Source organism: Bos indicus x Bos taurus, chromosome 7, assembly GCF_003369695.1.
Source record: "Bos indicus x Bos taurus breed Angus x Brahman F1 hybrid chromosome 7, Bos_hybrid_MaternalHap_v2.0, whole genome shotgun sequence".
In the NCBI taxonomy this organism is placed as follows: domain Eukaryota; kingdom Metazoa; phylum Chordata; class Mammalia; order Artiodactyla; family Bovidae; genus Bos; species Bos indicus x Bos taurus.
The window spans coordinates 68733323-68748162 of record NC_040082.1 but is presented as its reverse complement, the minus strand read 5'-3'; the positions used below and the strand labels follow the sequence as shown (position 1 = coordinate 68748162).

Here is a 14840-nt window from a genome sequence, read left to right as displayed (position 1 = left end):
GCAATTTAACATTTTACATGTCTGAAATTGAGAAATTTAAAGGTTTAATCTTTATAAGAGAAAAAAGTAGAATAAGAAGCTACTCCTTATTCCCTAAGAAAGGTCAGATTGTATTTTTTGTCTATTTTTCTTTGTCTATTTTTCTTTTTATTTATTTTGTATACTTTAAATCACATTTATATAGTATTTCCCCTGAATAGACGAATGTGATTTCCTTAAATCTAATCAAGTTTAATTTGCCTTTGGTTCATGTTCAGTGACTAGTACAAGGCTGGCTATAAGCAGCAAGATAGAAGAAGAAACAATGAATTAGTGTCAGAAATATCACAGTGTTGTTCAGTTTTCCTTTCTTCATCTCAGTTTCCAAGAATAATTAATTGATGCGTATGAAAGCAGATAACATTTGGGGAAATAACCAAAATTTAGTCTGATAGATGTCAGTAACCCTTTAAAGCAGATGAATTTTCAACTTGGAAACACATGTACCAGACAGAAATAAAATGGATTTCTAGATAAAGCTCTGCTTAAACAGGATACCATTTAAAAAACATATTATACATTTATCCATATTTATTTATATTTATATAGAATTATCACACACCACATAGATATATTTGTTTAAAATTTAAATATATACATAATTATATGTATATGTACACTCCACATAACCACAGTGCCTCACAGTATCACCCAGTCCTGTAGACAAAAGAGATTCAAATGTTTTGTACCGATTTTCCTTAAATTATATTTCAGTAACTTTTTTTTAACTTTACAGTATTGTATTGGTTTTGCCATATATCAACATGAATCCGCCACAGGTATACACGTGTTCCCCATCCTGAACCCTCCTCCCTCCTTCCTCCCCCTGTACCATCCCTCTGGGTCGTCCCAGTGCACCAGCCCCAAGCAACCAGTATCATGCATCAAACCTGGACTGGCGACTCGTTTCATAATGATATTATACATGTTTTAATGCCATTCTCCCAAATCATCCCACCCTCTCCCTCTCTGGAGGAATCCAAAAGACTGTTCTATACATCAGTGTCTCTCTTGCTGTCTCATATACAGGGTTATTGTTACCATCTTTCTAAATTCCATATATATGCATTAGTATACTGTATTGGTGTTTTTCTTTCTGGCTTACTTCACTCTGTATAACAGGCTCCAGTTTCATCCACCTCATTAGAACTGGGAGAAGGCAATGGCACCCTACTCCAGTACTCTTGCCTGGAAAATCCCATGGGTTGAAGAGCCTGGTGGGCTGCAATCTGTGGGGTTGCAAAGAGTCAGACACGACTGAGTGACTTCACTTTCACTTTTCACTTTCATGAATGGAGAAGAACTGGGAGAAGGCAATGGCAACCCACTCCAGTGTTCTTGCCTGGAGAATCCCAGGGACGGGGGAGCCTGGTGGGCTGCCGTCTATGGGGTCGCACAGAGTCGGACACGACTGAAGTGACGCAGCAGCATTAGAACTGATTCAAATGTATTCTTTTTAATGGCTGAGTAATACTCCATTGTATATATGTACCACAGCTTTCTTATCCATTCATCTGCTGATGGACATCTAGGTTGCTTCCATGTCCTGGCTATTATAAACCTTTCTTACATGTAATACACCTCCAAGAGTTTTAAAACTCCCAGTTGGATCCTTAAACTGGGGATAATAAAATTCCAAGTTCTATAAAAGCATTTTAGAAGAGTGTGATATCTTTTTTTAAAAAAGTAATTTACTTTTTGTGTTTGCATAGGCCAGACACTACATAAATTTCTATTCTTGTCCATGAAGGACATTACATCATCAGATGTCATAAACTTCAACTGCAGCAACATAGCTGTAAGTTAGCAATTTTTTAGACCCACAGTTGTGAAATACTAGTTTTCTAGTAATCTGTAAAATTACAGATACTTTTAAAACTCCATATCTATAGAGTCATAGAATTTCCTCTTGTTAGCACAATTGAGTGGTTCACACATACACATACACACTCACATACACATATATACATATGAGCACACTCTCCGTAAACACTCCTTTCAGTTGGTAGATTCCTATAAGTAATTCATTAACTTCAAAGTTCTCCTTGGTGGTCTAGGTGAAACCTCATGGACAATAACACCTGGATGACCAGCTACACTGAAAGATTAGATTTCACCCTGGTGGGAATCTTCAGTCAATCACAACACCCTGCTCTCCTTTGTTTGGTCATTTCTGTGATTTTCCTGATGGCCTTGTCTGGAAATATCATTCTGATGTTTTTGATATATTCTGATGCTCACCTCCACACCCCCATGTACTTTTTCATCAGTCAGCTGTCTTTCATGGACATGATGTACATTTCTGTTACTGTACCCAAGATGCTCACGGACCAGATCACAGGTGTAAATAAGATCTCAGTTCCTGAATGTGGGATTCAAATGTTCCTCTATGTGACACTAGCAGGTTCAGAATTTTTCCTTCTAGCCTCCATGGCCTATGATCGCTACATGGCCATTTGCCATCCTCTCCATTACCCTGTCCTCATGAACCACAGGGTGTGTCTCTTCCTGGCATCTGGCTGCTGGTTTCTGGGCTCAGTGGATGGCTTCTTGTTTACTCCCATCACCATGACCTTCCCCTTCTGCAGATCCCAGGAGATCCATCATTTCTTCTGTGAAGTTCCTGCTGTATTAAAGCTTTCCTGCTCAGACACCTCCCTCTATGAGATTTTCATGTACCTGTGTTGTGTCCTCATGCTCCTCATTCCTGTGACAATCATTTCAGGCTCTTATTACTTTATCCTCCTCACCATTCACAGGATGAACTCAGCAGAGGGTCGGAAGAAGGCATTTGCAACTTGTTCCTCCCACATGACTGTGGTCATCCTCTTTTATGGGGCTGCCATATACACATATATGCTTCCCAACTCCTACCACACACCTGAGAAGGACATGATGGTATCTGTCTTTTACACCATACTCACTCCTGTACTAAACCCTTTAATCTATAGTCTAAGGAATAAGGATGTTACGGGGGCTCTGAAGAAAATGTTAAACATGGGAATTGTTTTTCAAGAAACTATAAAGTAAGAAACTTTGTATTAATTTGTTTTGCCTTCTCTTTACATTTCATAAGTTTAGATTCTTATGCCAACAGCACCGCTTAGAATTTTATACTATGATATCTCATTTTCACACCTTTTTAGAGAAGTCCTTCCTTGAATGAGAAAACTCTCAAATTCTCCAATCCTTCTCCACTCAAAATGCATTATACAATTATACTGTATCAATGTTATTTACTGAAGCTGATAACTGCACTATGACTTTGTAGATGAATATATATATTCTTTGGAAACCCATAATAACAATGTTTAAAGGAAAAAAGTTACAAGATGCTATGAAATTGATTAAATGGGGGATAATGAAGCAAAACCTATAGAATATTAACAACTGGGGATTCTGAGGAAAGGGTATGTGGTTTGTACTATTCTTATTTGTGCTACTTTTCTATAAATAAACACTTACTCAACATAAACAGTTAAAGTATCAATCCTCACTCCTTTATTGAATTTGTCTTCTGCTTTGTGGCAATGTAAATGGCATAATACCTAAGAAAACATGCTCATTTTAATGTGGTTAATTATTACTGAGATAATCCTGTCTCTGCCCAACTTTATATGGCCTTCTTTGTTCCACGTGGGTGAATTCTGAAGGCATTTAGTGGAGGTTAATTGTTCTCTGCAAGTAGTAGGTTTAGAATGCAGAACTGCACAAAGGACAGAGGGAAATATATAAATTCAAAGTGGCAGAAAGATTTAGAGAAGATTCCTCCATGGGGTGGCATCTGAACCAAGTTTTGAAGTATGTAATTTATTACACAAAAAGAGGCAGGATATCAAATTTCAAACTCATTTATTTATTCAATTATTCAATTAATATTTCCTATACTATACTATAATCCAAAATAAAAGCTAAATGAGAGTAAAATCTGACTACTACATGGCTGCTGTTCCCAAGGGATCTGGATCTGTAGCTGTAGTTTCACACACAAATGGGTGCTATAAAGTATTTGCTGTGTCTTGATGTTCATGAAGAATGGGCACAGCTCATAAAGAGATATCAGTTCTATCTGTGACATGTAAGTTGGGTAAAATAAAAGGTTGAGAGCAGCCCCTGGAATTCAGTGTTGAATGGTGACCAGATGTTAATTTCAGATGAGTATAAACAACTGGAGGGAGGGAGGGGATTGTTCAAGGACACAGAAAAAGAAGAGCACAAAGGTCAGACAGTTTACCAAGGAGGAGAGGAAAATGTTCCAATGGCTCCTCCTTTCCTGCCTTACTTTATAGACTAATTTCTTGACCTTCTGTGATCCAGTTTTACAAATATCAACCAAACAATGAGATTATTCTTTGTGAAATGTTAAATCAGTGGAAATCAACTGGGAAGTTTAACATTGAGATGGGAAGATGAGGTGAGTGAGAATGAGAATTGAATGGTGTTTTGTTACTACTATTCAGCTGCTAAGTCATGTCTGATTCTTTGTGACCCCGTGGACTGCAGCACATCAGGATTCCTTGTCCTTCACTATCTCCTGGAGTGTGTTCAAACTCAAATCCATTGAGTTGGCAATGCTACCAACCATCTCATCCTGTCACTCCCTTTACCTCTTGCCCTCAATCTTTCCCAGAATCAAGGTCTTTCCCAATGAGTCAGCTCTTTGCATCAGGTGGCCAAAGTATTGGAGCTTTAGCTTCAGCATCACTCCCTCCAATGAATATTCAGGGTTGATTTCCTTTAGGATTCACTGGTTTGATATTCTTGCAATCCAAGAGACTCTCAAGAATCTTCTCAAGTGCCACAGTTTGAAAATATCAATTCTTCGGGCTCAATCTTCTTTATGATCCAATTCATATCCATGGCCTTTTCTGATAGCTCAGTTGGTAAAGAATCTGCCTGCAATGCAGGAGACACTGGTTCGATTTCTGGGTCGGGAAGATCCTCTGGAGAAGGGTAGGCTACCCACTCCAGTGTTCTTGGGTTTCCCTTGTGGTTCAGCTGGTAAAAAATGCAGGAGACCTGAGTTTGATCCCTGGGTTGGGAAGATCCCCTGGAGAAGGAAAAGACTACACACTCCAGTATTCTGGCCTGGAGAATTCCACAGACTGTATAGTCCATGGAGTCATAAAAAGTCAGACACAACCGATCGACTTTCATTTTCACTTTTCTCATATCCATACATGACTGCTAGAAAACCATAGCTTTCACCACATGAACCTTTGTTGGCAAAGTGATGTCTCTGCTATTTAATACACTGTCTGAGTTTGTCATAGCTTTTCTTCCAAGGAGCAAACATCTTTTAATTTCATGGTTGCAGTCACCATCTGTAGTGATTTTGAAGCACAAGAAAATAAAATGGGTCACTGTTTTCATTTTTTCTCTTGTTATTTGGCACAAAGTGATGGAAAAAGATGCCATGAACTTAGTTTCTTGAGTACTGAGTTTTAAATGAGATTTTTCACTCTCCTCTTTCACCTTCATCAAGAGGCACTTTAATTCCTCTTCATGTTCTGCCATTAAGATAGTATCATCTGCATGCCTGAGATTGTTGATATTTTTCCTGGAAATTGTGATTCTAGTTTGTAACTCATTCAACCTGACATTTCACATGATGTACTCTGCATACAAATTAAATAAGCAGGGTTAAATTATACAGTCTTGACATACTCCTTTCCCAATTTTGAACCAGTTAATTGTTGCATGTCCGATTCTAGCTGTTGCTTCTTGACTTGACTACAGGTTTCACAGGAGAAATATGAGGTGGTCTGGTAGTCATATCTTTTTAAGAATTTTCCACAGTTTGTTGTGGTCCACACAGTCAAAGGCTTTATTGTTGTCAGTGAAGCAGAAGTAGATGTTTTCCTGGAATTCCCTTGCTTTCTCTATGATCTAGAGAATGTTGGCAATTTAATCTCTGGTTCCTCTGCCTTTTCTACACCCAGCTTGTGTATCTGGAGGTTGCTGGTTCTCAAACTGCTGAAGCCTAGTTTGAAGGATTTCGAGCAACACCTCGCTAGCATGTGTGAGGTGCAATTTTAAGATAGTTTGAACATTCTTTAGCATTGCCCTTCTTTGGGATTGGGATGAAAACTGACCTTTTCCAGTCCTGTGGTGGCCACTGCTGCATTTTACAAATTTGCTGCTATATTCAGTGTAGCACTTTAACAGCATGGTCTTTTAGGATTAGAAATAGCTCCAGAGGAATTCCATCACTTTCACTAACTTTGTATGTAGTAATGCTTTCTAAGGCCCACTTAACTTCACATTCTAGGATGTCTGGCTCTGGCTGAGTGGCCACACCATCGTGGCTATCTGGGTCATGAAGACCTTTTTTGTGTAGTTTTTCTGTGTATTCTTAATCTCTTCTGCTCACTAGGTCCTTATAATTTTTGCCCTTTATTGTGCCTATCCTTGCACAAAATTTTCCCTCACTATCTCCAATTTTCTTGAAGAGATCTCTAGACTTTCCCATTCTATTTTTTTTCTCTACTTCTTTGCATTGTTCACTTAATAAAGCTTTCTTATTTCTCCTTGATATTCCCTGGAGCTCTGTATTCAGACGGGTATATCTTTCCCTTTCTCCCTTGTCTTTTACTTATCTTCCTTTCTCAACTATTTATAGAGCCTCCTCAGAAAACCATTCTGCCTTCTTGCATTTCATTTTCTTTGGGATGATTTTGGTCACTGCCTCCTGTACAATGTTATGAACCTCCATCATAGTTCTTCAGGCACTCCATCAACCAGATCTAACCCCTTGAATTTATTTGTCACCTCCACTGTATAATCATAAGGGATATGATTTAGGTCATATCTGAATGGTCTAGTGGTTTTCCCTACTTTCTTCAAATTAGGCCTGAATTTTGCAATAAGTCACTCATGATCTGAGCCACAGTGTAGGGAAAGATCAAATTAGCCAAGATAGCATGCTCAGGCTCTCTCACCCCACATTTTATAAAAAATGACTATGTAACAGCTGAGATCATTTATATCACTGTGCATGCGCATCACAAGGAACTCACTTGGTCATGAGCTACTTTATGCTGTAGGGATATACGGGCTCCACCTAGAAAGAGGGGGAATTACTGCTGTAACACAGCTGTGTCCATTGGGTCAGCCACAAGATGAGAGAATATTGTGTGTCTGCTGCTACAACTGCTGTGTCAGCCAGGAGAGAATAAACGTGTCTGCAGTTCCTATGGTTCCTGGCTCCTCGAGTCTTCTTCTGACCTCTTAGCTCACTCCTTACCTGCCCTGGGTTCAGCAAATAGTGCAGACAGTGTGAACAGCAGACAACTGCCGTAACGTACAGGATCAGCAATACCACTGATGCAGCAAGCAGGGTCAGCAATATGCACAGTCATTTCTAGGTCTTGTTTTTGCTGACTGTAAGAGATTCTCCATCTTTGGCTCCAAAGAATATAATCGGTCTGCTTTCAGTGTTGATCATTTGGTGATGTTCATGTCCAGAATTATCTCTTGTGTTGTTTCAAGAGAGTGTTTTCTATGACCAATGTGTTCTCTTGGCAAAACTCTGTTAGCCTTTTGTTCTGCTTCACGGTGTACTCCAAGGTCAAGCTTACTTGTTTCTCCAGGTATCTCTTGACTTCCTACTTTTGCATTCCAATCCCCTATGATGACAAAAACATCTTTTTTTGGCATTAGCTCTAGAAGGTCTTGGAGGTCTTCATAGTACTGTTCAACTTCAGCTTCTTGAGTGTTAGTGGTTGGGGCATAAACTTCGATTGCTGTGATGTCGAATGGTTTGCCTTGGAAATAAACCAAGATCATTCTATTGTTTTTGAGATCACACCCAAGTACTGCTTTTCAGACTATTTTATTGACTATGAAGGCTACTCCATTTCTTCTAGGGCATTCTTGACCACAGTGGTAAATATAATGTTCATTTGAACTAAATTCACCCATTCCTATCCATTATTAATTCACTGATTCTTAGAATGTCAGTGTTCACTCTTGCCATCTCCTGCTTGACTATGCCCAATTTACCTTGATTCGTGGTCCTACCATTCCAGGTACCTATGCAATATTATTCTTTACTGCATCAGACTTTACTTTCACCACCAGACACACCCACAGGTAAGTGTCATTTCTGCTTTGGCCCAGTCTCTTCATTCTTTTTGGAGCTATTTCTCCTCCATTCCCTGGTATCTTATTGAGCATCTTCTGAGGCAGGAGTCTCATCTTCCATTGACATATCTTTTTGCATTTTCATACTGTTCCTGAGATTCTCAAAGCAAGAACACTGGAGTGGTTTGCCATTCCCTTCTCTGGTGGACTACATTTTCTCAGAACTCTCCTCTATGACCTATCCACTTTGGGTGACTCTGCATATCATGGCTCATAGCTTCGTTGAATTACACAAGCCCCTTTGCCACAACAAGGCTGTGTTCTATGAAGCGGGAATAGTGTTTCTCTATTAATAAGTGGCATGCATTGTGCTTTGACAACAGAAGAATCCCAATGGAGAAGATTTGGAGTAAGAGGGGCCTTGTTGAACCTGTGGCATAAAGCCATAGACATGGTTGCATGTATTCTCATTTTCCAACTGGCTATGTCCAGCTTGTGGTTTTAAAAATGCATATTCCTTTTTCCTCTTGATACAAATAATTAATGACTGTAAAATAAATATATCCCAGTGTTTTTGGAAACAATTTCAGAAAATAAGTTTGCAATATTTCTATTGTAGTGAAAACAAATGGGTAAAATATGCGTTCTGAACTTAAAGTAATTGAGAAGTGTATTCATCACCCCTTAATTTGCTCAACTACAATAATCCACATTTGATAGCTCTATTTACAACATAAACATAGGGGACAAAATAAAACAAAATGTGGTGTGGAATTATATTCTTCCAAAGATTTTTTTCCCTCTACCAAACTGAAGAAAAGTGTTTAAAAGTGTATTTTAAGAAAATCAAATTATCTTTTTAGATAATGTGTCTGAAATACAATTTTCCAAAATCCCTACTAGTAATAATTTGTAAGAACGATGTAATGGAAAATTCTTCATAAAAATATCAATTATATATAATATTTAATAATCAGAATTCTTAGACACAGAGAACCAGTTGCTACTCAAAATTTCTTTTATATAGAGTTAAAAATTGAAATGGAAGAACTTTTGGCACTCAAATCCATTCGCTTACCATGCTACATAGGTAGCTGTCTTCTGAAGTTATTTAAAATTTTCAAACTTCTTATTTATTCATGTGCTTATGATAGGAATGACAGCATTTCACATTTGGGCAAATAAATCACTTAAATTCCATGTTAACAAGGCATCAGCCTTCTCCTTCTTATAAAGTACATAAAGGAATGTGATTGGAATTCTTCATCCAAATATAGGAGTTAGTCAACTTGGATTAAATAGAGAAGCATGCATCATTTTCATAAATCTTCTGCTTTCTTTAATGTGTTCAAAGAATGAAATCTGAAGAAACAGACAATCTAAATCATTTTCTAAGAATGGCTAAAAGAAAGGGGTTTATTAAGCATAACTAGAGACATTAATTTGCCAACAAAGGTCCGTCTAGTCAAGGCTATGGTTTTTCCTGTGGTCATGTATGGATGTGAGAGTTGGACTGTGAAGAAGGCTGAGTGCTGAAGAATTGATGCTTTTGAACTGTGGTGTTGGAGAAGACTCTTGAGAGTCCCTTGGACTGCAAGGAGATCCAACCTGTCCATTCTGAAGGAGATCATCCCTGGGATTTCTTTGGAAGGGATGATGCTAAAGCTGAAACTCCAGTAGTTTGGCCACCTCATGCAAAGTGTTGACTCATTGGAGAAGACTGTGATGCTGGGAGAGATTGGGGGCAGGAGGAGAAGGGGATGACAGAGGATGAGCTGGCTGGATGGCATCACTGACTCGATGGACATGAGTCTGAGTGAACTCTGGGAGTTGGTGATGGACAGGGAGGCCTGGTGTGCTGCGACTGATGGGGTCGAAAAGAGTCGGACACGACTGAGCGACTGAACTGAACTGAACTGAGAGACATTAAAACTGACATGCATAGTTTTGATTGCCTTTTCACCTCTTAGGCTATTATCTGTAAACAAATGTTTTCTGTCCTGCTTGACACTGTCTTTGAAAAATGTAGACCTCTATCTAATGTCATGACCAGAAATGTGGAGTCCTATAATTCACACTTCTTTTTAAAGAAACAAATCAAACATTGACCTCCAACATGCTTTTTTAGCTCAGTAAGTTGTTTCAAGTATCTTACTACTTCAGTGCATGGAACTGGATCATATTCCAAAAGATGGATTTGTCAGTAACTTTGAATTAAATAGCCTAATAATGGACTTGGTGATGCCATTGTTCAATCATAGTAACTGTTATTTGAAAAATAATTGTCTCATACAAACACCTTTCTTCACATATATTACTTTCAGAGGACAGAATCCCAAGTAAATCAGTTCAAATAATCAATGATTTTTGAATTTTAATACAAAGTATTAATCTGCATGCTATGAAATTCTAATTTATAATTTAGACTAATTAGCCCCCCACTTCCTGAAAAGAAAGAGGATCGGTTTCATACATCCCCACTGTGTTGGCACTTTGATCCTGTCTTTCATACATGGCTTATCTTCTATTTCTCTCTGTAATCAGAGTGTGCCACCTGTCCCTCTGCCTTCTAGATTGGCCAGTGAGAGACTCCAGAAGGAGATTGAAGGGTAGCAGCAGACTCAGGTCTGAATACTGTTTCAGCACCTTCTCTGCTTACTTGTGACTGGCAGTGACCAAGCTCCCCCAGCTCAGGCCCAGGTCTCACCAGTGGTCCTACCCTCTGCAGCTTCAACTACTGTAGATCCTGGAAATGGTTAATTCTTCCATTGCTTCTTGGAACCAGGGCTGGAGAGAATTTCCTTTTGTTGATGTCTTTGAGTCATTCTCCATCCCTAGATAAAAATCTTTTCTACTTATATCCTGACGTAATTATTCATCAATATTAGCTACACTTTGCATGTTTTCCCCAACATATCAATTCAATCGAGGTTATATCTTTGGATTTTTCTGACAAATTTTGATTTAGATTCTTTCCAAAGCTTTTTATTTAGTTTTTCCATGTTCACTGTTCTAGAGTATTTCTTAAGCTCTGAATTAGTTAATTAAAAGATTACACTTTTTGACTCCATTTCTGTCTGACTAATTTCATTTATGTACCATTATTATTAATCTTTTATTATATATGTAATGTCTTTCCAAAAAGTGAGATTTCAACATATGCCTATATTTTTCTGTGTTTTGTAGATTTTTATGGTGTCAATTATTTTTGGTTTGGAAATGCCTATTTTGTTTACAAAGGCCTTCTCCATTCTATTACTGTAGAAGTTGTCTTCTACATTCTTTTCAGGTTAAAAAAATACATACAACTTTTTCATCAGCATGTAATATTTTTAGTATATTATGAGATAGACATGCAATTTTATTTTTCAATGTTATATTACTAGAAATATTACCTTGTCAATGATTCAATTAATTTCCACATAAAACACACTCACACATTCATTTATCCCCACAACATACTGTGGCATATAAGGTATCCAGAATTTACTCAACTACCTTGTGGGTGGCTTCACAGCTAGTGGTATATTGAGAAGACCATATCAATGTTAACACATCATCCCCAAACTTCAGTAACAGCTGTTCTGCCTCAGCACAAACCAAGTCAGGGACACTTCTGACCAACGCTGTTTTTCAACAATGGTAACCAAAAGGACAGCATTTGCTGAAGAAGGAGGGGGCGGGGAAGCAGTATCCCAGAAATCAAATGAAGCTAGGGTTCTAAGCAAGGTGGAGGAATCTATGGTACTCACCTCAAGCCATTGCTTAACAAAGATGGATACTGAAAATTAATCATTATATTTGGAAATGTTAATGTCGTTGTGGCCTTTGGGAAGTGGACTCAGAGTAGGGATGGGTACAACAGTCTAATCAGAATGAATTTAAGAGAAAATGGGAGGAGAGGAATTAAAGAGGAAATGGCTTCATTCAGTGATGTTTCAGGGACCAGATACATACTCCATAGACAACAAGTCAACCTGTAGCTGTTTCACAAGGCCTATAGGGAGTTTTATTCAGGGAAAAGCTTCACATTGTATAACACCTGAAGATTCTAAACCCAGTGAATTATAGCTTTTCTTTACCTGGAGCCTCTTTCCATGCTCCCCTTCATAGTGACATTACCCCTCAACTCTCACCACTTATCCAGTGTCAACTTCATTTTCTTCCCCAAATTTCTAGAAGACACTAACATCCTTCTCTCTGGGCCTCCTGTTTATCCTTTGCACTTGGAATACCCATCCTGCCTGTTCTCTCGTTTACATATATATTTTTCAGGTATGCCACCTGTCCCTCAGCATCAGCTTCACACCCTTCCCTAGAGAGCTCGTCTATCCACAGAGTATCCTCTGGCCAGATCTCTCATCTAAGACTCCTTGTCCAGACTCCTTGACCAAAAGTATATACATTTGCTTATCTGCCAGCAAGGTACTAGAAGACAGAATTCTTGTGGGTAATTTGTTCAGCTTTGACTCCATTTTCTTGCTTTCCTCTCAACTTCAGTGTTTATTAAGTGGATGAAGGAACTGTTCTTCAGAGAAAACTTGTTCTCTTAAAAGGTACCTCTTCATTGCTGTTAAGACCACATCAGTCTTGCTCTTCTGGGAATAAAATAGGCAGAGAAATGGAACATTTAAGATCTTTACTGCCCTCTCTTGCCAATGGAGATGGAGACATTAAGGCCTTGTATCTGAACTGGGCACTCCCTGGTGAACTGGGACAGAGTATGTCCTGTGTCTCTGGGAATATTTTCAGAGTGCTCAGTGACCTCTCAGTGTTGAAATATCCTGGCCTTATTGGTATCTCTGTCCTGTCATCTCTGTCCTCTGCAGCCAAATCCCCTGTTGACTATAAAGCAACCCTCCATCCGGTCAGCAGCTCTCAGTTAGGCAGCCTGTTGACAACGCATGCTCCCCTCAGGTTCTTTCCCTTCTCCAGTACTCCTTGTCTCTATAGAAAAATTCTCCTCCAGGCCTTGTGCTTGCTGTGTATGGTGGCTACCAGTCTTGGGAAGAGCTCTGAGCCCAATGCAGGTACATGAGCAGCCTTAGCATCCACACGGAGCAACTGTCCAGATCTTAGAGGAGGTGTTTGTCCAAGTCTCCCAACATCCATTTTACAGCAGTGAGAACAGGTCCCATGACTATCCAGATTGGAAAAGGAGCTACGTCAGGCCCTGAGGGGAACCATACTGGTCGGTCAATGCTGTCATCTAGTGGTTTTGAGGGTTAGTGCTGCTGATACTCCAGGCAAAGCCTGACTGTGCAACCTCCCAAGAGCAGCCTGTTTCTCAGAGGAAAATGCTGCAGGTAGGACTGAGAGTATTTTGTCCTAGTTCTATGTCTCTTCTCTTCTGAATTTCAAATTTCCAGCGGTTTCAAGGAAATTGTTTCCTTTAATTCATGACTAAATCAACAATGTCCTTGGATTTCAAACCATTGCTTCCATAGCCTGTCTTTACCATTTATTCACTGAGTAAATTTAACAAATCATTGACCTCTCTTAGTCTCAAGTATTGGATGAAAAAATATCTCCTGTAAGACTTGGTTTCCTTAACTGTAAAAATGAGAACATATTCTTAATATATAGGTGTGTTGTAGGAATTTAATTTAATACTGCACATGAAAAGATTTTGAGGCTATTTAAAAATTACCCAAGTAGTATAAGCATCCACATTTAAAAGACCTAACCTAGTCTGTCCTGGACTCTCCTGAAATTTGGCCAAAGCCTTCATCTAAACCTCCTTGTCCAGGCTCCTTGACCAAAAGTATGTACATCTCATCTGCCAGTAAGGTACTAGGGGCAGAAGTCCTGCAGGTAATTTGTTCAGCTTTGACTCTGCTTCCTTGCTTTCCTCTAAACTTTAGTATTTATTAAAAAGATGAAGGAACTGTTCTCCAGAGAAAACTTGTTCTCTTAAAAGGTACTCATCTGTCTTTATAAAAACACTAGGAAATCATCATTATTATTATTCCAGTCCCCTCCTTGGAGGAGACAGAATTGAAACGCAGAAAGTTGAAGTTACTTGCCCAAGGCCACCCTTCCAGCTTGTGCTCAGAAAGATCCAGAATCAGGGCAGTTCTTGAGCAGAAAGATGTTATCTTGTTGTCCACACAAAAACCACCAGTACTGTGAATTTTCATGGTCCTTATCCACCAAGCCCTGCACCTCCCCTATGTTTCCTTATTACCCTACATTGAATCAACCATACAACCTGACTTTGAAGGGAAAGGTAAGCCAGAAAATTTGAAATTTTTCTGAAATCATTGGTAGCATCTGTGAACCCATGCCCCAGTAAATCTTACTTCTGAGCCCCAGCAGTGCTCAACACTTGTAGCAGAGTTTTCTTTTATTTCAGCACTAGGTTTAATTCAATTAAAAGCATATCCACTTCATTTTTTTCTTCAGTATTAAAAAAAAAAAAAAACTGAACAAAATAGATGGATAACACAGATAAAGGAGATCCATATTTTCTGTCCAACCTTGGCAGATGTGAACTGTGTATCTTTAGGACTGCACAGTTGATGCGATTTCTCTTGAATGTTCCCTCATCTCCAAAATGAGATAGAATCTGTGTTTTATGCAACATACCTGATGTGAAGAGCAGACTCTTTGGAAAAGACCCTGATGATGGGAAAGATTGAGGGCAAGAGGAGAAGGGGGTGACAGAGGATGAGATAGTTGGATGGCATCACTGACTCAATGGATGTAAATTTGAG

The 14840-nt window shown here is 38.9% G+C and overlaps 1 protein-coding gene across 1 annotated transcript; it reads left to right on the top strand.

Annotated features, from left to right (window-relative positions):
* The first annotated feature begins 2106 nt into the window (after positions 1 to 2106).
* Positions 2107 to 3069, top strand: LOC113896595 (olfactory receptor 2T29-like). Its single transcript, XM_027548824.1, has one exon. It carries the CDS (start codon positions 2107 to 2109, stop codon positions 3067 to 3069), a length of 963 nt encoding a protein of 320 aa, XP_027404625.1.
* Positions 3070 to 14840: the final 11771 nt, after the last annotated feature.

Excerpts from the sequence above, each read along its gene's own strand:
- LOC113896595 (XM_027548824.1), top strand. The coding sequence starts at position 2,107 with ATGGACAATAACACCTGGATGACCAGCTACACTGAAAGATTAGATTTC.